This window comes from Pezoporus wallicus, unplaced genomic scaffold (assembly GCF_028554395.1).
Source record: "Pezoporus wallicus isolate ANWC-B61680 ecotype Strahan unplaced genomic scaffold, APGP_CSIRO_Pwel_v1 scaffold_3294, whole genome shotgun sequence".
Lineage (NCBI taxonomy): Eukaryota > Metazoa > Chordata > Aves > Psittaciformes > Psittacidae > Pezoporus > Pezoporus wallicus.
This window is the reverse complement of record NW_026635478.1, coordinates 13,299,798-13,327,788: the sequence shown is the minus strand read 5'-3', so window position 1 is coordinate 13,327,788 and position 27,991 is coordinate 13,299,798. Positions and strand designations below refer to the sequence as shown.

Genomic DNA, 27,991 nt, shown 5'->3' with positions numbered 1-27,991 from the left:
GATCTTGGTGGGTTAAGGCATTTGTGCTTTATGTCACTTTTTTTACTTCAGAAGTTAACTGAAGTCTTTTCTGCAGCTAACTAACAAAAAGATGGAATAATTCTCACCCTTGAAAGAGACAAGTTCTTTTTCAATCTTTAAAAAAAAGGGACAAAGTTAATAAGAAATCATGGGATAAAAGCCTCCCCATTTTTCAGCTACAGAAATGGATTTGTCTGAGCAATTTACATTCAGTGAAATAGTACTGAGACCTGTTTGAAATCATTTGGGCTTAGCTAGCACAGTTTGAGGAGAACTTCATTCCAATGCTGCAAAATAAAGCAAAAAATGAAGTTTACAAGGAATACCTGGTTTCCCTCCAAACGCATTTTTATTAACTTGAAATAGGGAAAAAAAAAAAAAAGAAACTTTTAAAAATGATGTCTCTTGCTGGAGCACCTGAAACGCATCAGTGAATTCCAACGAAGACACCTTTCAAGCTGAGAATGTGAATACTTTGCTATTTTAACAACCTGCACAAACTGTAGATACTACTTGTTAATTAAAGACCCTACAAAATCACCATATCTGTATTTTTATGCTGCTTGAGTTATTAAGAATCAGCACTGAAGGAAATACCTGCAAAACTATCCCAGTTATGTCCACTCAAACTCCATACTCAATAAAATACTGTGGAGACCCTGAAAAAAATAGAAACTATGTCTCTAAATAGAATCCAGAAATGCAGTTTCAGACTTAGCTGCACATTCTCAAGTGTACTTTTGCACAAAAGCATACTTTTAATAGTTAAAGAGCAAACCAATCGTGTAGCTCCTTCCTTTACATTTAAGATTCTATATATAACATAATCTTTTGCTTTGGTAAAATACAAATAATGGGAAATTCTGGGTAAAGAAAGCACAGTAAATACCATGGGTGTATCATACCTTTTTTAAGAAATATGAGCTGAAATGTAAGGCATCCCCAAAGTATTTTTTGTGTATGCAAGGAATGCAGTTGTTTGTAAACAAAAGCTTGAAGAAAGCAATACTGAAGCTAAAGAATCTTCCCCAGGATCCTTCCGATGATCCCAAAAGCAAGAGCAATTCTCCTAGGGTAAATGTTTTAGAACTAAATCCTGTGAAAAAGTGAATCCAATCCTCTGTCTTCCATAACATTTTTAATCACTTATTAGATTGGCTCGCCTTGAAGATCTCCAAACTGAGAGAGTGATGTAAAAGTTGATTCTTAAGGGTTCAAGCTTGTCTTCAGTCTATTTTTCTGGTACATCACTTTCTATAGATTTCATGGCAGCACTGTTACAGCCTATGGATGCTGGTACAGTATTCCCACCTGTAATGTTTCCTGGTGCCTGGGTCTGACAAGCAGCTGTTGGTTTAGTGGCCAGAAGTGGCCTACAGGAATTAGGCTGATGTTTCCGATGACCTGAATCCTCATCTGTTGCGGCAACTGGTCTCTTTCGGCCAGATTCTTCACTAATAGGAGGCTGAAAATAAACATTGACAGCCTGTTAAAGGTTTTTCTATAGGGCCAGGTATTTACCTTTTCACATACTCAAGGGATCAAAAAAGAGCATTCCATAATTAGGCCCTTTGTTAGGCCTAGTAATCTTAGTTATTTGCAACTCTCTGATGATATTCTAAAGCTTTCCTGGCCATTTAGCTAGAAGTGCTAATGTGTAATATAGCAAGGACTTTTGATGGTCTTAGAGCATTATTTAATTGTCCACCCCTCAAATATTTGCCACAACTGGAAAATGGAGGATTTGAGAGGATGATGGTAATGTAGTATACCATAAGCCAGTCTGGAAAAGCATGGCAACACTATGCTCTGGAATCACACAGCTTAAGTGTTCAGCAGTCAACAGGAAGGATGCAGTCTATCTGGTATATGAAGTCTCAGCAAAGACCATGACTGTCACCAGTCATTCAGATATGATAGTGGAGCATGAATTCATTTATCACATTCTTAAAGGGTACAGGAGTCATCAGTCTTACCAGATGACAGACAACCTATTTTTTGCTATTTAATTACACAATGAAAATACAACGCTTTTTACATTTCAGCCACCACATCTCAGCACTGGACTTTAGCTCGAAAAAAGAACATTTAGATGTAAAAGTGTATGTTTAATTTGAATTTAATTTTTTAATCATGCTGTTCCTAGTCATTAACAGGATGTGTAAAGCTGCCTTTCTGTGCAATGACACACTGTTCTCAGTTTACCTTGCACTAGAACTACCTGTACACCAAGTATTTATTGAAAATAAGTATTGAAACTTACGTCCACTCGGAAGTCCTCCAGTCTCTTAAATTTACTAAGGTATTCTTGCAGTTTGGGGTCAACCGCTGGAGTCTTGTGCTGAGAGTATTTTAGATAAGCCCAAAATTTTTCCAGTCCATATAGCTGACCTAATAATTGAAAAAGGTAATTTTACCAATTTACAAAGGTCAGATTCAATTAAAAACTTAATTATTCACTGGTAACTGTATGCTTAAGAGAACTGAAAAGGAACATGAACAAAAGCTGCTCCTGAATTGGTTAACAGGTCAGTGTCAAGGAACTGGGGTTATTTCCCATCTAAATATCTAAAGCCTCCCCAGTGTGAGCCATGACAGGCCTGTGATAATTACCAGCTTCATAGTCTTTCTTTGTTTCTTCTTGGAAATCCCGGAATATTTCTTGCCTGAATTTCTTCTCTAGGCCATAGCTGTAAAATCTAAACAAGCATTCCAATCCATACCTGCAACAGAACAGAGAGGTGTGAAAAACTTGCACATGTGCTCCTCATTCCTCAGAAGGATGACAGTTTTCAGTCTCTCCTTGTATTTAAAGTAAATGGCACAATCTCATTTTACCCTTCTCATGAAAAACACTTCTTGTGATTGATTTTTATTAACTTACTGTTCTGAAACATCTTCACAAATAAAACTGACTTCAGAAAATCAAGGTTATCCGCCTGTTTCAACTTCCACACATACGAAATGGAGACAAATGCTTTCACATCTTTGGTATGTCTGGGTGCATAAACAGTTTCAACAAAACCAACCATTGTGGGTCAGACGAGAAGCCAGCCCTAACCCACCATCAGGTGCAAAAACCTAGTGTGGAGGGCAAGACTCTGTCCTTTAAGTACCCACACAATGCAGAGCCAGGGTTTCTGCCTCAGATTTGGTAACACATGGTCACCAGTGCTGCCTTGGGCCTCTAGGTAACTGGCACCTCCTCCTGTTCTGCATCACCTTAGTCCCTTTAAGAGCCTTCTGAAGTTTCTCCTGTTAAACGTGTCCTTGGATAATCACAGAGCTTCAAGAAAGCTCAGAGCAGAGACACAAGATGTTATTAAAGCCACCTCTGCACCCAAGGGGCTATCACTGCAGGCTCAGACAACACAACCAACCTCCGGGATTTCCATAGCCAGAACTTAACATTCAAAACCCTGGGCTACCTTGTCTCTGTAGCTAAGAACGGTGAGGAGAACTGAATGAAAGATCAGGAGCTGAAGAAAAGATCAAAGAGGTGAAGGGACAGTGGTCATTTCAACTGGTACTTTGGTAGGCAAGAAGTAGTTTGAACAAGTTGAATGAAGTTAAAAATGTCTTCGCCTATGGAAGGGATAATCTTAGGAGTATTAGGCAGTATAGAGCTGACTTGTCATGGTCAACAAATTGCAGGACTTTGTAGCATTCAGGACCAATTACAAGTCAGGAAATGCTGCACGTTTAGCTATTTATCTGCAAAGCACAAATACATACAAAAGGTTTTGGCTTTAAAAGAACTTACACAGACTGCTGCTTTAAAGATTTACATAGAGCCAAAGCCAATACTAAAAACGATCAATTCAGATACATGTAAACTTCTCAGTCATTAAAAGGAATGGTAAGACCTCAACAGTATGTAACTTCCAGGAAGAAGCGGATACCTGTAGTGTTCTTCTGCATCATCCAGAGCAAGTTCCCTGAATTCTTCATACATTTTCTTGTTAAAGTGATCTCTCAGAAAAAAGGACCAGAAACGAAAAAGTGTGTTCATTTCCTGGGACTGGCCAATTCCCAACCGTTTCCTCTCTGGAAGAAAAAAGGGGACGTTAAAAAAAAAAAAACCAGCCTACTTTTAATTCTTCAGCAGAATAAGTGCTTTTACAGTAGCAATAAACAGGCAAGATCTTCCAGTAACTTGTTTAAATTTCAGTGTAATTTTTTTGTCAGGGTGTGTAAAGTTAAATGGAAAGCAGAGGTCATAAAATAGAAGCATCAAATGAATTTTGCTTTCTTTTCCCAAGAATAATGAGATTTGAGGAACAATGTGGAGAAAATTGGCATCAGAAGACACCCGGTAAACTCCACCTAAAATTTTAGGAAGTGCATTTAGCAGAGCTTACCCATTAGACACCTTCGACGGTATTTGTGGTACACCTGTTGAGTAAAGCCATTTTCTTTTAACAGTTCATGAGAAGGATGTTGAAATTTTGGAAGAGAATTTGGGGTACACCCGTAACTCCCTGCTAGTGGAGTTCCTTCTGAAGGCGAAGTATTGAAACTCCTGAAGGAAAGAGAAAAACCCACCACCAAAACATAAATGTATTTCTGTCCTTTAAACAGAATGCTGCTCTACAATATCATTTTTCAACCATTCTGTCCGAATAATACGGTCACCTAATGACCACTACAATGCACACATGGGGACCAGTCATCTGCTTTTGGGGGCACCTCAACCATAATCAAATTCTGTGCTAGTATGTCAAAACAACCCCAGGCAGTTTCAGATGATGATGACTGAACATTGCTGTAATGCCTGATTTTAAAGAACAATTTAAAGGCAAAATCACTGCTACTATATCATGAATCAACAAACAACACTGTGAACATAGCCTAGCTAGCTTACTTCTGGAAAGCCTTGTATTCTAGGTTTTGTCTTTCTTCATTGCTCTTTCCTTGCTTCCACTGTATTTGTCTTTTCTTACAGCCTTCTCCATTAGCAGTGGGAAATAATGACATGACAAACTAATTTTCTAAGACAAAATTAAAAGAAATTACCCCACAGAGGAAGTTCTTGGCCTGTGGTCTCTGGAGTCCATCACCCAGCCAACATGGGATTCTAAGGGAGGATTTGTACTGTGCCGTGTTTTTCTTTTTCTTGGAGTCTAAGAAAGTAAATCAAGCATTTATTTTCTTAATTTGATTTCACTCATTCCCTTCCTCTTAACACAAAGTTCTGAAAATTTTATATTGTATTCTAACACGTTAGAAAGTCACAACAGTCCAGTTTCATAACCTAAAGGACTTTTAAGAAGCATTACAGAGAAAATGTGGAAACCATTTTATAGAAATAAAAGAGAATTAACATGGTAAATATTTTGTAGATAATAAAAAAAAAGTATATGCTTGTTAAATTGTGGAGACAGAAATGAGTTTTATAGGCTTTTTTTCTGGTTTAAAAAATATATTACATCTTTCCATTTACCTTTACATCAATGGATCGTGCTTCTTTAACAACAGGATAGAACCTAGGTGTTTTGTTGGGATCCTGCAGCCTCGGGGTGCGAGGTGTTCGTGGGGTGAAGCCAGGGTGAACACGGGAGGAATCTGGAACTGCAGTTGGCAGTGACTGAGCTACTGCTGCTTTTGGAGGTACTTCAAAATTTAACGAATTACAAGTCAGCTCCTCTGCCAAACCTATATGCAGGAAGGAGAAAAAACTTGTTTTCAAGAGAGATTTTGGATTTCCAAGCCTAAGCTCCCCTAATACCTAGGATCTTAAAGGCCTTTCCTTTCCAGTTCAAGGAAACTACATCATCCCCATCAAATTAACAACAGCACTTGGTGCAGAAGCAGTACAAACTGCTCAGAATTACGAAAAAATGTTTCAAGCATGTCTTTGCTAGTAAATTTAAACCCACTTCTTTGTTACCTGCTTGTTCTCATGCACCTACACTAGCAAAGTAATGGAAAATAAATGTTGGTGAAAATGTAACCACGTTCTTGCTTTTTTGTGAGGGGGTAGGTTTAGTGGTTTTCTTCAGCTACTATAAAGATGCTATTAGCCTGTATCCTAGTAAATGTGAATACTGTATCAGAAATACCTCAAAAGGTAAGATTTGGACATTATGACTGCCCAGTAAGGTCATAATGCAAGTAGAAAATTCTTCTAATTTCCCTCTTCCCCCCCCCCCCCCCCCCCAAAATCCCAATTTCTAGAAAAGTTCTCACAACGTCACTAGCTATTACTTTACGCATTGTAAATGCTAAGTTAAACACAAGGCATCTGCTGTTGGTATATTCTGACAACAGAACACTGCCTTTTGATGCTCATATATATCATGATAACTGTTGGTACCTGCTGCTTCTAATTCAACGAAAATCTTGCTACTGATGAACGGCTGACAATTTGAAGGAAAAAAAAAACCACAACCAAACCAAAAACCCATGAAAGTCCCTCAGGCTACTGACTGAGCCAAAATTAAAACATTACACAGGCGGGTGTCAACACACCTACAGGATTGTTCTTTATCCCAGAGATTCTGAACACAAGCATGTATTACTTACCTTTCTGTAACTCTGGAGGAACTTCCTGGGTTGGATCAGCAATTCGTTCTGGTGCAAGACTATCACATTCTTCTTTACTAATGAGATTTAGCTTCTTAAAGTTCTCAATCTCTTGCTGAATTAAAGAAAGCAGATTGTAAATGCAAAACATGATAATGGATATCATCCAGAGATAAACAGGTGAATTTCATACAAGAGAAAATAAGCAAGCCATAACTGACACACAACTACCCATACCCAGCCAGTACAGATTTATTTTTTTTTAAAGGGAGATGGAAGGGGTCTCTAGCACACACTGTAAAAGTTGCCGCGAGCACTGTGTTAAAAAAAAAAAGCAGCTCAGGCTACATTGGCTGAAAGCAATAGTTATGCCAACAAATGGGCAAACGGAGGCAAGTAAGGTCATCTATATACAAATTTTCATAGATAAGAAATAGAAATGCTGAGATCCTGCCCCTTGCCAAGCTTAAACCCATCCTTTTCTGCAATAAGCATGCCAAGGAAGGTCCTAGCAACATAGATGAGCAGAAGAGGCCCTGCTCCCTTTCTCAGGCTACATCTAAATAAAAGCCAGTATTTGTAATTAATGTGTTCAGCTATAATAAAATAAGGTGTGCAATCTGAAGTTCCATTTGCTCACAGAGCTATCATTCCAACAACCTACAGGGCAAACAAAAATATAGTATAGTATAAAAGTATAGTATAAATATATAGTATAAAACTACTTTAAAATGAGATATTACTTTCCTCCCTTATTAACTCATCACAAAAGCATGCCCTCCTCTTTCCATCTGGTAGTGGTTTGCAGATGTTACAAAACTAACAATTCGTAGAACAAAACAACACTGGAAAACTTAAACCACCTCCAAAATGTTAAAAATAGTTCTAAAAAAATATTAATTCAATGGTTTTGGTCATATCTGTCATCAGAAAAATTTGCTGGTTATGCTTTTGACTATAACAAATGGCCAAAATTAATTCTGGAGCTGTTTAGACAAGTATGATTTTCAGGTCGAAACCAAAGACTGTTACCTTCATCATGGCATCATTTTCACTCTGTCCCATCCACAAATCCTGCTCATAATAGTATAAGCCATCATTAATAACTTTAGCAAGTCCTGATGTAATTTTTGCATGGCATACATGGTTGCCAGTATGATCTCCAGTATGTTTTCTCATATATGGTGGTGTCTGTGTTACAATCAAAATCTTGTTGACATCCTGATCATCAATTTCATAATCGGAATCACTGTCTGACCAATCAGTAAATTTATTCTTCTGACACTGAATTTGTTCCATCTCTTCATCAAACAAAAAATCAAGTTCTTCTTGTTCTTGCTCCTCTGAAGGTGGGGGTGGCTGCTGTTGATCTGATGTTTGATCAGGCATAGGAATATTTTCCTAAGTTGGAAAAAGTGATGCATTTTGTATTTGAATTAGATAGTGATTATCCAAATGAGAGATAAATAGGACATGCCAGAACATCTTCAATAAATGGATGTATGGGAATTAGAAACAATACAGACACTTCTAGATGTTTATTAAGTAAATTACAGTTCTAAATAATTCTGCCATAAACTTTTAGAACAATTATCAATGCACATTACATTTTTCAATTATCAACAGGTACAACAGTCCCTCAGCAGAAAAAAATCCCACCAAAACACAAACAGTATTTCATTTTAGTGAGCTCTGGATCAGGATTCTAAATGCACTTCGTTATTCCAGGTCTGGCAGAATGAGAAGTACACACACAAACTGTATTGCATTATCAAGCATAATTTAAGTTGTGAAAAATCTTGTTCTATGGTATAATCTGAAAGTTGACAAGTTTTGTATTTGTTTATTTAAACATGACTTAAAGGTTTTCCATCTTACCTTTAGTTTGACGGTGGATGCATGATGCCTCTTCTTCACTTCTATCCAAGGTTCAGAGTCCAAATCAGGTAAACTTGTAGACAATCCTTTAGATATTGTCTGAAAATTACTAATTTCAGTGTTTTCCTTTGGACTCAGTAGGCTTTCCATTCTTGGAGAATTTGGTGCAGACTCTAGCAGTGGAATACACTAGTTCAGTTCCTGTTGTAGGTTGGTTTGATTCTGTTGTGTTTGTGGGGTTAATTGTTTCACTAGTCTTTCTTTTAACTGCAGCCACCATTTTTCTACCCCTCTGGTTAAATGTAACACTAATCAGCAGAATTAATTTTCATTCTTAGAAGATAGCTTCACTCAACACTTTCAGAAAATATCAATTCTAACAACTTATTTATATGGAAAGTTTCTAACAGTCTAAGAGAAATTGTGTTTTACCCAGAAAACAAGAAGAAGGAACATCATCAGGGATGTCTTCCCCACACCATCCACTAGCTTTATGGATGGGCACCTAACTCAGTCTTCATTCTTCCCATTTAATACCAGCCAATATTTTAGTAAAATATTTCCTTGCCAAGGCTAGTTGGCGAACAAAGCCGTCTCATTATTAGTGCGAATGAGATCCCCATCCAAAATAAGGATGCACCAAGTAAAGAGTTAACCTCCATCTGCTACTAAAATGAAGCAGATTTTATAACTAACTTGAGCTTACTAGTACTACTGCTCCTAAGGGACTTAGTCCACCCTACTACGTTCTGGAGAATGGTCACAGCCATAAGAAACAGCTTCATCTACTTCACAACAGCCATGCCAGCCATGTGACTTGGCAACTGGAAGGCTGACAGGCATACCAACTGAATCTACCGTTACCAAACGTACAACTTCTATTACGAAATCAGTATTGAGGCAAACTTCCTAACTTACATACAGATCCCTAAGCTTAGGTTTCCAAAAAATAAATCCTTTACCAGTATGTGAGCCAAAATTTTGGCCTGGTATGAATTCTGGACAATTGATGAGCTGAGAAAAGTCAGTTGGTGGCAGACTGCATGGAGGAGGACCTGGAATTGGCCACTTTTCTGGATCAACCCTTTTTCTCAGCATCTGATCCACAATTTCAACTTCTGTACTGTCCTTTATGGCCTGCGTAACAAGCAGATAATAACTATAAAAACTTCACATATCCAACACCATCCAAAGAAGAAAAAACCCACAAGCTTTGCCACTTACAGCCTCTTCATAAAATCCTTGTAATTGAAAACAGAAATCTTTTAAGTTCACATCACTGACTGTAAATGGCAGTCCAAAATTAACCAAGCAACTTTCTACATACATACTTCTGAATTATTTTACCTCTAAAATGAGTGCAGCATTTGTAGTCAGAGCTTGCATCCTCCGGAAGCTAGCAATCAATGAAACAGGTAGAAATCCTTGTTGGTCCATCTTTCTCCTCAGAAAGAAGTCTCTTTCCAAATTTTCTGCGCTGAAATAATACTCACTGTGGAAAAAAACATGCAAATATGAGCCTATTATAGATTAAAGAAAATCCTAAAATAGCAACTTAAAGGTTCCTTGTTAAAGCCTTCCATTAAAAACAGAGCATACTTGTCATCAACAAAATCATTCTTTCCACAGATGTGCCATTACAAGCAAGACTAACAGAACAGTACGTGTGCGTGACATGTGAAGACAGACTTATGAACCAGTACAGTACACAAGGGTATAAATCAAAGCCTGGTTACATCTGCATGTATGAATTGCATAAGGAAAAACTACACTCAGTTTTCCTTTCACCCATCCCGTCCCTTATTACTTACATGGACAGAAGGAAATAAGAGTCTCTTAGCCTCCATATAGATGAAGGATAACTACTGCTTACAGTCAGGGAATAAGCTATTTCCCAGTACCAGTGCACCTTCATCCTCAACTGTATCTTTTCTTTTCCCAGTTTCTAATACATTAGAAGCTTAAAGTATCCTATCTGAGTGTTGAGGCACATATATATACTCTGAATCATTACTTCAAGCATACTTGAGGGAAGATGAGGAAAAAAATAGTAATGTTTTATTTGACATAAAACTGTATCAAAAGGCACAACAGCTCATGGAGAAATGTAAAGTCTAAAAGAAGAAATGATGTTTACTAGATAAAGAGGAACAAGGGCCATTTCAGGAATCTGACAATACCATAGAACAAGAAACATGAGGGACAAAGAAAGAGCAGAAAGACAAAACTTCTTAAATAATGAAACTGCTCTATGAAATGATGAGGGTGTCAAGACCTTTTATGCTTAGTGAAGAGAAAAAGGAATTCAAATCATGATCTCTCACACACAGAAAGGGAAAGGGAAAGAGAAAGCATCCTATGAAAAAATGGGGAAAAAACACCCCAATTTAATCATGACAACTAAAATCTAAGTCTTTCACAGAGTTTACGCATATACCACGATTTTGCATGTTACATCCAAGGAATACTCGTCACCAGGTTTAGGAAAATGTAGGCAGAGCAATTAAAATTCTATGACAAAAATAGAGGTAGGACAAAAATAAGAGGGCATTAAAATGCTGAGGAAAAATAAACAAACAACCACATGCAAATGTAAATAATTCAAATTTCAGCAACGCAAACTGCTAAGTGTCTCCACTGAAGTTGGGATCAAGGCCAAAGTTACCAAGAGGAGAGGACTCTGATGCCATCAGTGACGCAAGCAGAAGCTTGATACCATTTCTTTCTCTATTTTTTGGTAGCTAAAGAAATTCAAAGCAAAAGCTCTGCATATGAAACACTCGGCTCCAAAACAGAATTAATAAAGTCTCAAAGTTGGACAAGACATACAACAAATGAAAACATTGCCATTGAAACAGATCAAACACAGAAGAGAATAAAGCTTTTGGAGAATTAAGCTCTTACTCAGAGCTAAGTAAACTGATCAGTGAAGCAACGGTGCACAAAGAGAAGGTTTCTTTCAAGAACATTCTGTTTACTGTTCCAAACTGCTAAATTCCTTTTCCCCTCCCAGTCTAGAAGATAAGCAAGCACAAAAGCCATATACCAACATTTTACTAATGTTACCTTTACAGTCATACAGTAAAGGTAAAATCTTGTAACGATTCACCTAGTTAAAAATTCCACAAGCGGAAATGGACAATGACTGAACTTGACTCAAACTGCCTCACTTGATGTCCATCACTCTAGAAAAAGGAATGTGAAAGACCATTAATGAAAAATGAAGACAACGCACAAGTTCGCTCTAAGTAGAGGGACAAACCTAAACACACACATCCCCTCCAGCTTTGCTTTTCTTTTTCCTTGGAGTCTTCCTTCTTTGGCATAGTCACTTTAGTATTATATAACTAAATTATGAAAGACAGACAAAACCATCCCCATTTAGAAGCTAATAATAATAAGTAACAGGTAATTGATGAATAAAGTCTGTTTTCCATCACTTTTAATGTGATAAGAGAAGCTCAAGAATCACCCTCTCTGTCATGGAAAGCAAACTCCATAATCAAACAGCCTTAGGAGTTCATATCAGACAACCAACCAATGGCTCTGGATAGCCAGCCATGCCAAGCCTTCTACTGACACCTGCCAACTTCTTGCTGCTACAATAAAATACAAATATAACCAGAAGTCAGATGTGACCAATGCTGTAACTGACATTTTTCTCAGCAGAGGGGGACATCATCATGTCCTACCTTAGAAGGTCTGGATTCTACACTGCATGCCCAGAAATCTGGCCAACAGTGGAGTGTCTGTGCTCCTCCCCCACTTGTCTGAGGACAGTGCAGGCCGATTATCCTGACATGGGGTTACATGTCCACTGTCAGGTCTCATAGGGGCCTGGCAGCAAAAGTAACAAAAAAGATTGCAATAGAAGTTTTGAAGTTGATAGCCACATGCCAGATACTTTCTGCCCTTAAAGAGGCTTTTTTCTTCCTTTTTGCGTCAACTGTAACAAAAGAAGCAAGAATAAAATAAGCAAGTTGCTTTATGGAACACAAGGGCAATCAAAAACCACCACAAAGGCATCACAGAGAAATGCTGCTGCAAGCACAGAAGATGAAATATCTGCCAGTGGTGGAAACTGTCTCTTTAAAATGAACTAGTGGTTTCCAGGCCCTTTTTGACTTGCCTCCTCGTGATAATCAGTCTTCCAGATGGTTTCTCATTGCCTAATAGTGTACATGAGAAAGTAAACAATTCAGATTATTGAAAAATCAAGTATCATTGCAAAACCACTCTCTTTCAGTTAAATGCTTCAGGTGAAACACTCCAAAACCATAAAACTAACAAGACTTCTCAAAGTGAAATTGAGAGCAAATAAGTGAAACATCTAGCTACACCACCCAAGAACAGCTTTATAGGCAAACAGACCAACAGTACTCAAAAGCACAAGCTCAGAGACATCCATATCTCAGTTACATGACAACATAGCAAGAGGGCTAAGTACCATAAATAAAGCAGGTATATGAGATAGAGCCAGACTACAGCACAAGATGCAGAGCAGCTTCCTTAAAGTTTCTCCCCACCACTCAAGTTCTTCCTCCCCACTAATGAATGAATTCAAACCGACACTGGTAATGGTTAAATAAAAAAGGTAAATTGAGACGCCTTAATCTCCATCCTTATATGGATAACAGTGACTAAATGCTATTTGAAATGAGTTATTTTATCTTAACTAGATCTCTGAAAATACTTGTATATTAAGCAGTCTACTTACATTTGATGCTTTATATATTCTTTGAGAAGTGCTTCATCCACAGAATACATCTGCACTCCTGCTGCATCACCATAATAATACATCACAGTAGCATTAAGCTCAGGTTGAAATATTTGGTCGATCCCTTCATCATACAATTCGTGATAACCAACTGAATATTCAAAGTTCACTTCAAAATAAAGGAGAACATAAAAAGAAAAAATATTAAGTCCAGCACACAAATATTTTAAGGCATGATAAGCACTGCTGTTGGCTTTCAGCATCTGATGTTAAAATACTCAAGCTGATTAAGTTACAGGATATGTTTTCTGAGACAACTCTTACTTCATGTGCAAACAATAACATTATAAACACAGTTTAAAGTTTTTACTAAGTATTTACTTCTTTGCATACTTCTGGGGTTTCCTCTGCCTCGTCCTCTTCCCCTGCCTCTGCCTCTTCCTCTGCCTCTGGAGAAGCCTCGAACACTGCCACCTTCACTTCTCACACTGCATACTTCATCATGATCATCATTTTTTTCTCTATCACGGCGCCAATCTTTAAGATAAAAAAGCATAATACTTGCAATCATAATTAAATATCTCAGTGCTCAAAAGTTCCCTGCAACAAGAGTTCTCAGCTTCATCCCCAGCAATCCACTGACTCAGACATGCTGGCTGAAGCAGGTCAGATCTAAAGCTGCAAGGGTGAAACAGCAAGGCTTGCCCAGCCATGCGTGAAGGTGAGTCAGGCAGAAGCTGTTAGCAATAAAGAAGAGTAAATTGGATTGACTGGCAGTCAATCCCAAATGCTTCTGAAGCAACTGAACGCTGTTGTCAGCTCAGGGATCACAATACCTATGATCAGCTTGGGACATGAAGGAATGATCATGCAATTCTCCTTCCAGCATGACAGCCTTTCTTCTCCTGTGGACAACTCCCGCTACCTCAAGATAGTTAGGAATGGCTCCTAGCTCTTGATAATCCTGCTCAGGGTGGAATTTCCATACTATTGGGTCTCTGGAGGTCCTCTTGGTTCCCAGAGGCAACCATCTACTGTGCCCCTGAATCTGCTCATTTAACAGCAATCATTTGATTATCGTGCCCCAAACTGAGCTTGTAAGTTAAGGACCCCTTTATGATAACACATGCAAACCTAAGGTGACTGTGTCAGAATATATGTACATTTTTTATATAAATATGTGGTCTGCACATAGCAAAAGAGAGCAAGAGAGAAGCAGCAGAAGAAAGAAAAGCAAGCAGGTCCAAAGCAGACCCCAGGGACCTTGGCTCCACTCACCACAATACTTAAGGACAGGTGTAATTTTCACTTTACTCATGAGAGAAAATGAAGCCCTCTCTTACACCATTTCTTTCTCTTAACACTCTCAGACTTCCATCTTCAGTCACCCACTGTTGCTTAAAGTTTCTTTACAATGCAATTGGATAGTCTTCCAGATGCCGGGGGTCCTCTCTGTCAGAGGAATGCCTGGGGATACATCCTCTACTTGATCAAATTGAGAGCTACTAAATTTATCAAAGGACTGACTAAAGATATGATTCTCTGCTCATATTAGAAATCTTATTTTACTAGCAATTAATTTTAATGAACCCTACAAAACATGTATGCTCGTACATTGCAGTTCCTGTACTTTCTGTGAAATAAGACTCTAAATTTATGAATGTCATAATCTGTGTGTCTCCCACTGGGAATTTGGACCTCAGCCTCTGCAGTCACTACGCTCACCTTTAGAGATCCCAAATGCATGGGCATTAATTGAACTGTTTTCCCAGATCAGTTTCATTTTTGCGCTCTGAGAGTACATGTGGCTTAGACACAGGCAAAAGTCGTATATATAACACGTTCATAAACTAGTGTTGTATTCACACCTGAAACAAGGTTTTTATTTACACAGCCAGTGTTCCTGAAGAGTAAGAGATGATTTCATCTTTTCTCACACTGAAACTGGTCTTGAATCACTAGATCCTTGAGGCAGAGTTCATGCTACAAGTTTCTGGTCATTTGACCATCCTGAGGAATAACTGCTGAAGAAAGAGATACACTAGCGAAATTCATCCCCCTACCTCTGTACATCCCTCAGACAGCCAGATCAAACCCTCACATCCATGTTCCTAAAACAACTTCATAAGCAAATCCTACCTCAGTAGCATCTGGCACTTATAATGAGTAAACATTTAAATTGTTAATGTATATTGAGATTTTAAAACTTAAATGCAAATACATAAACCAAAGAGTTACACTCAGTCTAAGATTTCTGCTGTCTGACAAGCTGTATTCAGCACACCTGAGGACCAGAAGCAGTACCAGCTGTGGTGCATTTCTTTCTCTGTTATGCTAGAACAACTTTTTGCATGACCATGCTGAGAAATAGGTCAGGGAACTGGTCCAACTTAAAGGAAAAAACAACATCAGTAGAATTGCCAAAGCAGAGTTCAAAGTGTAGGTCCACAAGCAATTGCTCTGGTAGCAACAAGCTGCAGGAATAGCAGTAGAGCAGGACAGAACAGCCACCTTATGAGACTATTTCCAAACTTCCCACATCATAAAGCTGTGGCCCAAGACTGTATAGGGAGCTATGAAAAGAAAAATATATGCTGCTCTGATTTTGCCTCTGCATCAACACACATTGCAAAGGTAGGCTGTTTCCAAACTCAGTTACTCAGCAGAGTCGGTGACTGAGACGTTACAATTCTGATCAACTTGAAGAGGTTCCAAATATATCTGGCAGTAAGCTCTTAAACAACAAACTTTCCAATTTAAAATTTGTTAAGCCACAGAAATACCATTTATTTCTATTTTGCAGGTTATTAGCAAATATAAACACTAAGTCTTAGTTAGTATTGGCAAAGCCAAGTTTCAACATAAACTGCCAATTTAACACCTACTCACATGGTATTATACTTCATTTGCCACAAATAGAAAGACCCACAGATTGAAAACCACTTACTTCTTGTCTCACTCCTCCAGTTGTCATGAGTTGGTATTGACTTGTTTGTTTCCAACAGAAATCCTGAGCTCGTTCGAGAGCCTGGTCTTTCTTGACTTGCTGACCTTACACTGTCCAAGTGAAGTGGCACCCATTTCTGCTTGTTACCTTGAAAAGTTAATATATTACTTGTAATTCTAGTACTACCTGAGGTTTTAGCTCCTGAAATGATTCTGTGGAATTTCTCTTGTAGAACTAGTAACAGTTAATTTCAAAGTTTAAAAACTGGGAGAAGCTTAACACAGAAATTTTAAGATATTATGATATTATGAAATTTTAAGATACAAGGTGAATGACTAAATAGTAAATGCAGTAAACAGGAATTTCTCAAACTGAAAGGTAACCTTACCTAAGCTTTAAATATATGAAATAAAGGTGAGGTTTTTATTTAATGATTTTTTAGATGTAAGTTCCATTACCAAGAATTTATAGCTACATAACTGTTAAATACATACAATAAATTCATTACTAGATAATTTCACAACTTGTACATGAAACTTAAAGGTAAGAAATAACATATCAAGCACTAAAATAAAGATTTCAATCACAAACCATAAGGAAAATTCCTAAGAATTTAGCTGTGGTACTGTATTTTACCTTGAGATACTCAGATTGAATTCTTTCATGTGCATCCACAATTATTTGTTGCAAAATAAAGCAAAGCTTTATTTTGTCAGAGGCTGGCCTAAAATCTCCACTAACCATATATTTAGTGATGACATTTGCTGTTCTATATTTAACTGGTATTGTAGGCTTCATACCTTTGTAGCCAAGAAATATAAGCAAATACATAAAATAGGGGTGAAAATGTGGGGAAAGAAAAAAAAAAAAAGTTGTTCCTATGACTTTGAAAAAATTAAAAGCAATCAAGAACATGTTCTTAAATATATACATAGGAAGATTAACAAACCTAAATAGCAAAGGTCTTTAGCATCTGAAGAAATACCATCAGGGAAGCAAGAAACAAAAGCACCTAATGGCAGCAATATCTTAAAACTGTCGCAGCTTTTTCTCCAGCCTACTGCAGTCTACCAACCAAATGAGATACAGGTTTACTTCCCATCTTAAATGTAACAGATTGGATCAAAAGGAAATTAATAACCTGTTTTATTTTTTACATGATCACTTCAAGGTGTAAGCTAATAGTAAAAACCAAAAATGTGTTAGTATATGTAGTTATATATAGTTATTACACACACATGTATATGAAATTAAATTAATATAGTGCTATCTATTTAGGGTAATAAAGATAGGAGACATAATAATGGTTTGTACATCCATACTAGAATTTTCCATAAATCATCAGAGTTCCATGGACCTTCACTAGGACACAAGTTGCTTTTCCCCCAGAATCCCCATTTGACTAAGCAGAACAGTCCATAAAGAAAGGAAGCCTGGTTTAAGCTTCCTAGCAGAAAGCAATATATCCTATCATCACCTACAAAATTCAAACCAGAAAAAGTTTCGTTAAGTCATTCAACTGGAACTAATGTAACTGTATCAGTGGTGACTTACTGCATTATACATAGCCCCCAAACTGACCTTTTTTCCTTTGGTTATTAGTCTGAGCTTCATCTTTGCTTGTTTTATCTCCTGGACCATTTGGCTTTGCCTCCTGCTTGTCCTTGATTCCATTATCGCTTTTTTGATCAGATTTCTCCTCCTTTTCTCTTCTATTTGTTGGCTTCTTACTGTGACTTACAGTCTTGCACTGCAAGAGATGTTGGCAATTATTTCTGACAGTACAGCTGCTGACAGCAAAAGGTCTAAATTTCCTTTACTTATTAAAATTCCCTTATTATTACCTGTTCTCAATCTCTTCAGTAGGCTGAGTTTTTAGACCTGTTGTTTTGTAAAGTCTCATTTTAAACAGTTCTATTTTCCACTAACTTGGCAAGAATATAAGAATAATTTTTAGACTAAGAAAGTTTTTGTTTTTTAACTGTTGATGTAGAATTGCAGAGTGCACAACAATCACGTTTCAATACCTCAAAAATGAAGTTTATTATATAGGAAAGAAAGAAAGATTACTCACCAGTACCTACTATTCAGACTGATTATCTTTAAAAAGCTTTGCTTACAGAACACCCAGTGGTAAATCAGAAACTCCCATGATGCTCTACAATCTCAACAGCATGCCAAATACTCATGTAAATTATAAGGAGCCACAGGTCTTGGCTCTGACAATTCTGTTCCACTAAATCAGAACATGAACCAAAGATCTGAGGATGTGGAGGTGTATGATTATAGACCTATTTTTTCCCATATTAGAATATTGCATTTAGTGGGAACTGTGTGCCTTTGAGTAGAGCCAGCATCCTGCAGATCATTACTTCCTGGAAATCCCACAGAATAACAGGTTTCAAAGCAGGCAAAGTGAAACTTCAATACATGCTGGGGGATGAAGGGATTGAGAGCAGCCCTGTGGAAAAGGGCTTCATGAAAAGCTGAACATGAGCTGACAATGTGTGCTTGCAGCCCAGAAAGCGAACCATACACTGGGCTGCATCAGAAGCAGCATGACCAGCAGGTCAAGGGAGGTGATAACAAAGGATACTTACTTCATTGTTTGCTATTTCACTTGGTGTTGGCCAGTTTGTGATATCATCATGATATACCTCAGCCTGCAAAGATGACGAACAGTTTATACTACTTCCTAGATTTAAACCTTTTTAATACGGGGAAGGGAATATGTCAGTCATGACTCAGATGGCCAGACTACCCTCTTGAGTAGATTTGTTAGAAATAGCAATTTTTTAAAACTGAGAAATAAAACAGAAAATAAACACACAACTTTTAAAAATGGAATATGATCAATTGTAGAAACAACTATTCATTACAGTTACATCCAAATCAAGGTACAATACATCCTAGCTTGTAATTAGCATAACTATCTAAAGAAAGCCTTCATGAGGAACATCTTAGGTAGGCACAGGCAAAATAACATAGGAAGCAAGCAAAATTTTCTACATTCTATCATAAAACAAATTAAGTGAAAGTAAAACAGTTGTCAAATGTTGTTTTACACATAGCTTCCTATGCAAGTTAGAGATACCTATTGCTTAAAAGTTTTTTTGCTTTTAGAAGACTTTTGAGCACAGGTATTATTCAAAGTAAAAACGAGTGGCTGTACAAAATTTTAGAAACTTAACTTTCCAATACAAGGATTCAGCCTCTCCTGTTGTTACAACAGCACATAAAGAGCACAAATCACATAATATGCAAAAAGAATTTCGAAAACCAATCCAGCATCACCTGTGCTCAAGTGGTGTTGGTTCTTTGCAGCCCCTTCACATTTTTATATAATCCCATTGCTTTTTTTGAACAAAACTTCCTTTCCTTATCCTTTATACACACACCACTTATGCACTCCTTCTAACTTTAAAATTTCCCTTCTTTTTTCACTTTCCTCTTCAAAATTAACCATTACCAAGGCAGAATATAGCACTTCTGGATTTAACTTCAAAATACTTCATTATCTTTTTACTTTAGCACTATCAACCATTTACCATACTGAATAATTACAGCCAGAAATACCCTTTTGAAAGTCTTTTATTTTCTTACTACATTATCAGCTGAGCCAAAAGCCAGCTCAGATTAATAGGTCAGATTAAATGGGAATTCTAACACAACTGATGCAGTAACTCATAGCTGAACGGCCTTCTGGCAAATACAAACCTTGCTGAATTTCCTTGTCCTGGATTTCGCTGCTTTTGTAACTTTAGTGGAATTATGCAGTTCTGAAAAGGAAGAAAAATATTTTCAGTTGAAGAATTACATGTTAAAAGAGTAAGGAAGGTTTACTAAGTCATTATGCAAGCATGAAAAAACCCAACATAGAAGCAAGTACATAATCACAAATTCCTAGTAATTTTTTTACTCAAATGCCACTTCAAACTCGGCCATATCACTTGCAATCAATCCAAAGCAATGGAAAAATAGATACAAGGAAAGGCGAAAAGAGAAAATTACTATAAAACCTACATTAAGGCTAGTAAATTGTAATGCCCAAAATCCACACTGGATACATTTATGCTAAATATGAGCGTTTGCAATGAAGCTGACACTCATACATTTTCAGAACCATCTTGAGTCAAGACTAAAACTTTATAATAATGATTCCATCTGATCTCCGGAGCACGAGTCCATTATACTTCCACCAGTAACATCTGCTAGAAGTTAATGTAATGCTTGGAAATAACTCTCTCTCTCTCATATATAGCAACATTATTGGGCCTAATTATCTAAGATCAATAACCTCCACTGAATAAAAAAAAAGTCTATCTAAAATTTACTACGTATTTTAATACAGGTGCAATTGCCCTTCCACAAAACAATAAAACAAAGCAAACACTAGTATCAAGCAATTTGCTTGGAGACTAAAATTGAGAGAGAGAAAACCGCTTTTCTTGTTAAGCCCTTTCTCTGTTCTCCCAATGCCAAAGCATATTTTCCTATGGAGAAATGGTCACAACCTTTCCTTGAAAATTCTTATTCAGTTTTTTATTGCAACACAAGCTGAAAACATTGGATGTGACTGAAATCACTAGTGGATTATTATTATTATTCTTTCATACAGGGATAACATCACCTCCTAAACCCTTGTCTCATCACATCCAGTGACTAATCTTCCTTATCGCAGCTTCACACTGGGAACCCCACCCTCCCACCCCAGTGGCTCTGAAAACCCTCTCTCTGCTTCCTGGAATATACTGTCAACATTCGAAGCATAAATTTCTGCATACTTCATAGTCCACTGTAAATTAGATTAATTTTACTATTTACAACTTGCACATCACACAACACGTGAATTCAGTCAATCCTGATCGGCCTTTGACCTTCACCACACCATCTACCAACAGGGTTTTCTCCTCTCATACAGATCTGCTTTCTAAAACTAAGACAAAACACCCTCCCTAAACTGCCTCTTGTTATTCAGCTTCAACTGCATTTAGTCTGAGAGCTTTCAGAAACACACAGTGACGGTGTTACTATAATTTTTATTTGTCATCCAACAGCAAACTAATTGCCCTTTATAAAACAAGACAAACAGTTGTAGAGGTGGAGTCACAAACAAATTTGTAATTTTCTCCAACAAAACTGCCAATTATGTCAGCAGGTAAACTGACTGGCCATAGCATTTGTCCTGCAGCAGTCTGTAAACACACCTCTCTAGCTGTTCAATTACATTACTGAAGCCCTTTTTCCATCTCACAGCACTTTTACTTAAATTGCTGCTGAAGGACGCTCTGCCAGCGCTACTGTGTGTCACCAGGGTATAGCAAGGGATTCAAAAATAAGAAACTCAATATCATTGTACTGTCTTAGTCATGGGATATTATTCCAGGTGGCAGGAGAGGCTGAGTCGAGTAGAATGAGACCCAACTCGTTTTAAGGAATCTCTCTTATCGGTATGCAGTAATCCAAGACTTGGAAGATGCATTTGCACACTAAATGAAAATAAAATTAATATTAGGCAACACACTGCCTAGTTGATGATGTCCTTTCTGAACTCAAAGGCCTGAGATCTCGCAACACGCTATACTCACCTACCCCAAAAGAACTCCACAGGGTTTCTTGTCTTCCCAAAAGAGCCATGCTCAAAACCAAATTTAACTGATCTTTTCTGGGGCTAGTCATGTAGGAGCTGGATTTTAGTGTGAAGCATGAAAGGGAAAATAAAAAGAAGGGTGGGAGAGTAAAAGAACAGAACATCAGATCCCTTAAAATTTTACCCAGAGCACATCTGTTATGTTCTTATGAAGTGGCCTAGCGCCACTGTTCAGGCAAAACAAACTTTAGAGTGTGTTTAGATAAAAGCTTTATGCTTTACACTACTCTGGTGTTTGGTTTCAATATCACATAAAAGTGCTGAATACTCAGAAATGGTATCTTTAGCACCTTGCTCCTGCAGAACCCACCAAGCCCTTGTGAATAAACTGTTTCATTTGCTGTTAATACCAACCTAGCTGCATTGAAATTGTTTATTCGGTCATAGGCTACAAGGTAACCACTTCAGTAACTGCATGTTGTGTTGATAAAAGAATTCAGTTACCTTCAATAACTTTACTTGGTGGGTTTCAGCTGAGTTTTGAGGTGGCAGGGGAAAAAAATCAAAATCAAGGATGAGGAAATTTAATAGGCCATTCTCATCTTTCGATCACTGAACTCCATCCAGTAAAGACGCAATCTACATGAAAACAGAAATTAGCCTTCAAAGGCACTTTTATTATGGTTCTTCCAAGTCTCTTACTATGCCACATCCTAACTAGGGATTTTCTGCAGAAAGACATGGATTTGCAAGCATGCCAAGTGCAGTACATCAAGATACACGGGATGACAATTCTGAAAATTGAAAGATGAATTTTGGATCCACCAAAACAGCAGCTATCCTCTGGGACAGCAGCAACAGAGAAGGAAGAGCAGTCTGGATGGTGTGCAAAGATAAGAAAGTTTGCACATAGAGATGTATCACCAGAGCAGTAACCGATTACAAGACAAACTGCGTTTACAGCAGTAATATTAATAGTATTTCAGAATGGATGAAATTCTGCAAATAAACAGGCAGCAAGTACTTTTCTGATAGAAGGGGAGGGATGATATTGCCAATTTCTTTTGAAAGCAGAGTCTATTAGTAAAAAGGTGGAACACACTTCCATTTTGAAGCAAACGTGGTTTATGCTGTAAGGATTGCTAAGAAGTGTTCAAGTTTAATGTTTACTTGGACTCTACGTGTATTTCCTTCAGTGAAGGGAACTTCACAGAAATACCAGAAGTGCTTCATGAGGCAATTGAAATCACCCAGCATAACAGCTCTTCAAAACTTCAGTGGAACCTGTTTGTTGAACTTGTACAACATTTTCCTTTTAATGCTCAATTTGAAATTTCATAGTATAATTCATTTTTAAACAAGCTATATAAATTGTTTCAATAAATAAATGTGAAACTCTCACAAGTGTGACAAAACATGTAATAATTTGAATCTAGAGCATGGATTTAGGTCCAAGACTCTGGGAAATAAGAAAAAAAAACGTAATTATGTCAGGATCTTTCCTACAGTAGTTCTAGCATTTTATAACAAAACTACACTAGATTGATCTTTTTGATGCTATTTGAACAACTAACCAGGGCAGTGAGCTATGGCACCTGCATCCTTCTACCTATTTACATTTAAAACCAGTCAGTTTTTAAACAAAGCACGCAACAGGGGAAAAAAAAAATCCCCAACACAATAGATTAATCATTATACAATTTATTTTCCTTATCTCATTTTTTTCCTAGCTGCTCCACAGAAACCTGCAACACCTGTGACTGTTTCTACAAAAGCTTTCATAGTCTAAAGGGAGCACATGCTCGAGTACAGCAAGCCAGTACTGTGTCCAAGACTCAAGGCAGCAGGATGGATTGCTCTCTAAAAACGGTCTCCAGTTCAGAAACAACCCAATCAACTCCATACTAAATTACATGTGCTGTTATATACAAGCAAACTACACACAGCGCATTTGTAAAGGTAATGGTTTTAATCCCTTCAGGGTTGGGGGTAATTGTCAATGTTGTACCCTTCAATAATTCATAAGGTAATTTTTAAAAGCTGCTATTAAAACACTCGGCGAGTTCAGAAGAACTAACCTTAGATACACCAAAAAAATAAATAATCATAATCAGATCATTTACCAATTTGCTAATCAAATGCTTACTATTCCTATTAACACAGCATTTACTAAACTCTACTTTTACAACCTGCTTTGCTAACAGACTAAAGCAAATTAATTTATACCATAGCACTACAGTGAACTGGTTCTGCTACCAAAATATCAATCAGATAAAAAGCATTCTTTGATAACCAGAAATAAATGCAATGAAGACAGACGAACTGAGCACAATGTAAGAGGCTGAAGTATATAGTTCATTAACTACATCAATCAAGCACACCAGGAAGCAAATCTGCTTCAACCACTTCAGCAACCCAGGCATTTTGCTTCACTGAGTACTTTCATAAATTTCAAGAACAATTTTTGACTAATTATCTAATGAATCATTGGAGACCCACATCAACTACACAAATCACATGAAGGCTAAAGAACTTGGCATTCAGATTCCCTTTCGCAGCCTTACAAAAAGGGCAGCACTTCAGGGTTCATCAAACAAATAGGTAGGAGAATTCATAATAAAATTAATTCAACACCTCTATCCTGGGGAAACTGTTTATATAGAGGAAGGGTAAACTAGCCTCTCCTGCGATAGGCCCAGCTCTGAGGGGCAGTGGAAGAAAAACAAGGCTCAGAAGAAAGACAAGGAATGCAGGGCTAACACCAGGTTGGTCTGCAGCTTCCATACAGACACATCTTGTTGGCTCAATTAAGAAAAAAAAAAAGCTTATCTTGTTGTTACCTTGTAAAAAATTTATCTACAAGATTCTACAGGACTTCTTCCTTGCAACTGTTCCTCTCCTCTTACTCACACAGCTTCAACTTGAAGAACTGAAGGCTTCCTGCAACATATTAGCTGGGAGATAGAGGGGAAGGAAGACACACTGGCAGAAGTACCTTTTATAATTTGAAAGGCCTGTGCTGAACTCCGTGTGTTCACAATAACTGGGAATAGACAGAAGCCTATTAATTTCACGAGCAATTTTATACTGCTATGAGCCTTTCTCCACAAGTTAAATGCAGATTAGGATGTACAATTAGATTAGGATGTAGCTGTATAATTCCGAAATTATTCTGCTTAAAAGGAAAGCTTAATAAAAGGCTTAGGCAGGAACACTGAACTGTGGTAACAAGCAGAACATTAAAAATTCAAATATGTTTACATTAAGTGCTGGGTTTACTATAACACGATTAAAACTTACTAACATACCCGAGACAAAAATACAACTGGTTATAGTAACAATGCTTTAACTGGATTCTTCCACCAAGAATTCGAAGCCCTTCACATTACTTTTTTTCCTTCTAGCGTCGGGCAACATTGACAGTTCCTTCCCTTGGCAAGAGCCAGGTTTGCCTCTATTACAAACTAAAGCCACGCTAAACTGAAAGTCGAAAGATGACAGACTGGGGTCAATTTTCTCAAGTGTGTAGCTATCACTGAACGTACCATATATGCATGTCTCAGGAAACTTTCAACAAATTAAGCCAGGATCAACAAGTTGAACAGGATTCAGTCACTACTTTGATGTGAGATTCTTTTACATTTTATTACCCTCTTTAAGGACAGTTTTACATTCCATCCTAGTAGTATTTCTGCTCATCTACTTATTATTTCACATGAGTAATTTCCATACTATTACATTCATATGGGCCTACTGTGACTTATTTTTGCTTTGCCGACATGCAATTAGTTACTTCAAAATACATCTCTTGTTGCAGATGGAGACACATGGCAATTCCTTCCTTCAAACAGTCAGGAAGGGTCAGCTGCTTTGTCTTTTACAAGGGAAAGAGCAGCGGCTCCTTCACAGTGGTTTTGGTGATGGCCAAACCAAAACACACACCCCGATATGTGTTCTTCACTGATGCCATTACCAGCAACAATGAGTCCCATATTTGCTCAATTACACACCTACTACTACTGGAAAAGATATTTTGGTACAACTACTCAGTTTAGTATTAACTTGATAAATGGTAAACACAACATCTAAGCAGAAAAAAACCAAACTGTGAGTTGTCTGAAATCATCAAATTAAGCATGCAATGTGCATAGCATGTTAACTCAAGTGCCTCCTTTCTCCTCCTTCTTTCCACAACTACTTTTGTGTACTACCTTACGTGGAAAAGTAAACTTTACAGAACGTAAAGCACAAGAAGGTGCTAATGCAATAAAAGAAGCTTTCCCAATGCTTCTGATGTACCATTATTATTACTGCCACAGCAAGGAAAATGAGTGACAAGTCGTCTTTCATGCACAGACAAGACCACAAGCTGCTGCCTAGCAAGCCAGATTGTAGAAGCTATGCATAAATAGGCATTTATGAGTGCGTCAGTACACACAAACAAAACAGCTGAGATGATAAAGATGGCTATGTCTGTTGCCAAAAGATTTGATCTTCAGTGAAGTAGAGATTTTGTGGTCTGGAGAACTCCTCTGCTTGCATGACCTGTACACTCGAAACTACAAATTATATATTTCTCTTTGTGAAGGAAGTACATATTTAATTCAAGGATAAAAGTGACTGAGATCACCAAAAGGTTTGTTAGGTGCCTTCAGAAGAAAGTGCTGAGACTGAAATTCTTGGGAAACACAGGTGGAAATACGTATTGTGAGGTCAGCGGTTCACTTCCAGCCAAGAACAATACTCCAAGAAGCTGCTAACTTCTAGGAACTCTGTGCTAGCCTAAGTATAATGCCTTGCAATTTCAGGTCAGGTTTTCGATGACCAACTTCGTAAAGCCATCTGCCTATTTATTTGCTACAAAGCCTCTAAAGTTGTTTTATCTTACACGCTACAAAGCCTCTAAAGTTGTTTTATCTTACGCATAGTGATGAAAGGCCAGAAAATTACACCACAGTTACTCTCACTCAATCTTTTTCCACATAAACAATTTAGATACTGACAGCAAGCAAACTGACTGCTTCTGTTAACATTTAAAGCCTCCACAATCCAAATGCTCTGGAAAGCAAAACCAAGTAACGGCTCGTACAGAGGGCCTTACTATATAATTAGGCAAAAAAGACCTGCGGTAAAGCAAACGGGGTTTAGCGATATCTCTAGAGAAAAAGTGAGACGGGCAGCTTACCAGCCCTGTTTGCTACTACCAGAGCCCGGCGCCATGCACGGCTCGCCGGAGGTCACCCGTTCCCGTTCCTGTCCCCCCCCCCACGTCCCCAAGCTGGGGGTGACCGTTCTCAACCTCAGTGAATTCGCAGGAGCTCAGCAGCTCCCGAGACCTAACAGAGACCCGTGTCCCCCCGCGGGCCAGGCGAAGGCGGCGCTCGGACCCACCTCCCATCGCTCGCTTCCCTCCTCTGCCCATTTATGTCAAAAGCCCAAGCGCTCGGCCCGTACCGCCGGCCGATCCGCGCCGGGCCCCGCTGCGCCCGTCCGAGTAGCGGGGAGAAACACGCGCGTTTCATGCCTGGAAATACCCCACGAAACGAAAACCAAATATAACCCAAAACCAGAGAGCCGCCACCACACGCCGGCCTGCACCCGGCCCGTCTCCGCCGCCACCATGCCGGTCCCCGGCCCGGCCGCCACACCTGCGTCCTGTGGAACGCGCTGTCCGTCCGCCACGGGCGGTGAGGGGCTGTTCCCCGCGGCTCTGCGCCTCGTCCACGGGTTCTCCTTGGGCGGCGGGGCTTCCACCGCCGGCCGCCGCCGGCCGCCCTCCTCGGCGGCCTCCTCCCCTTGAGGCGAGCTAGGCTCCGGCCGCTGGGGCTGCTCCGACTCCCGGGGCCGGCCGCCCGCCGGGCCGCCTTCCCCAGCACCGCCGACGGGCGCCGCCGACACCTGCGCCGCGGACATGCCCTGCCGCCCGCCGCGAGGGGCCGCCAGCCGGGGCGGCCGCGGGGAAGCCGAGGCGGGGGGCCCGCCTCCTCCCCTCGCCGCCGCCCCGCCCCGCCAGCCGGGGCTGCGGGAGATCCCCTGTCACCTCTCCGTTCCGGGCCGAGCCGGGTCCGAAGGGTGCCGGCTCCTCGCGTTCCTTCAGCTGCTCATTCAACTACCGCTTCCTTCCCCTCAGCGCGACCCCTTCCCTCAGCAGCCGTTGGGCCTGAGCGAGGGGGCCGTGCGGCCCGCGTGGAGGGGAGTGCGCGGGCGGCTGCCGCCGCTGTAGCAGCTAGGCGGAGGAGAAGGGCGGGGCTTCGGAGCACTCCTGTGCGCTATGACCTCGCGGCAGCCGCGTTCGAGCACCCCCCACCCCCGC

At 39.0% G+C, this 27,991-nt stretch overlaps 1 protein-coding gene across 4 annotated transcripts; it reads right to left on the bottom strand.

Moving 5' to 3' along the window:
* Window positions 1-746: 746 nt before the first annotated feature.
* On the bottom strand, window positions 747-27,626 carry LARP1B (La ribonucleoprotein 1B). Of its 4 annotated transcripts, none has more exons than XM_057428425.1 (19): window positions 27,327-27,626; window positions 19,806-19,867; window positions 18,689-18,751; window positions 17,670-17,838; window positions 16,089-16,235; window positions 13,523-13,678; window positions 13,142-13,310; window positions 9,772-9,916; window positions 9,387-9,561; window positions 8,425-8,597; window positions 7,579-7,947; window positions 6,547-6,661; window positions 5,465-5,676; window positions 5,038-5,144; window positions 4,383-4,543; window positions 3,924-4,068; window positions 2,635-2,744; window positions 2,285-2,412; window positions 747-1,486 (listed from the first exon to the last, which is right to left on the bottom strand). In XM_057428425.1, exons 1-19 carry the CDS (start codon window positions 27,589-27,591, stop codon window positions 1,253-1,255), a joined length of 3,105 nt encoding a protein of 1,034 aa, XP_057284408.1. In that variant the 5' UTR covers window positions 27,592-27,626; the 3' UTR covers window positions 747-1,252. The 4 variants fall into 4 exon arrangements, with proteins under 4 accessions (XP_057284408.1, XP_057284418.1, XP_057284429.1 ...); XM_057428435.1 differs by having other exon boundaries at window positions 13,535-13,678; XM_057428446.1 differs by lacking the exons at window positions 16,089-16,235; window positions 17,670-17,838; window positions 18,689-18,751; window positions 19,806-19,867; window positions 27,327-27,626 and adding an exon at window positions 14,420-15,392.
* Window positions 27,627-27,991: the final 365 nt, after the last annotated feature.

Coding starts and splice junctions, on each gene's coding strand:
- LARP1B (XM_057428425.1), bottom strand. CDS start 27,591: ATGTCCGCGGCGCAGGTGTCGGCGGCGCCCGTCGGCGGTGCTGGGGAA. Junction 16,236..17,669: donor TAATAACCAAAGGAAAAAAG/GTCAGTTTGGGG, acceptor TAACTTTTCAAG/GTAACAAGCAGAAATGGGTG. Junction 4,069..4,382: donor CCGTCGAAGGTGTCTAATGG/GTAAGCTCTGCT, acceptor TTTTTCTTCCAG/AGAGGAAACGGTTGGGAATT.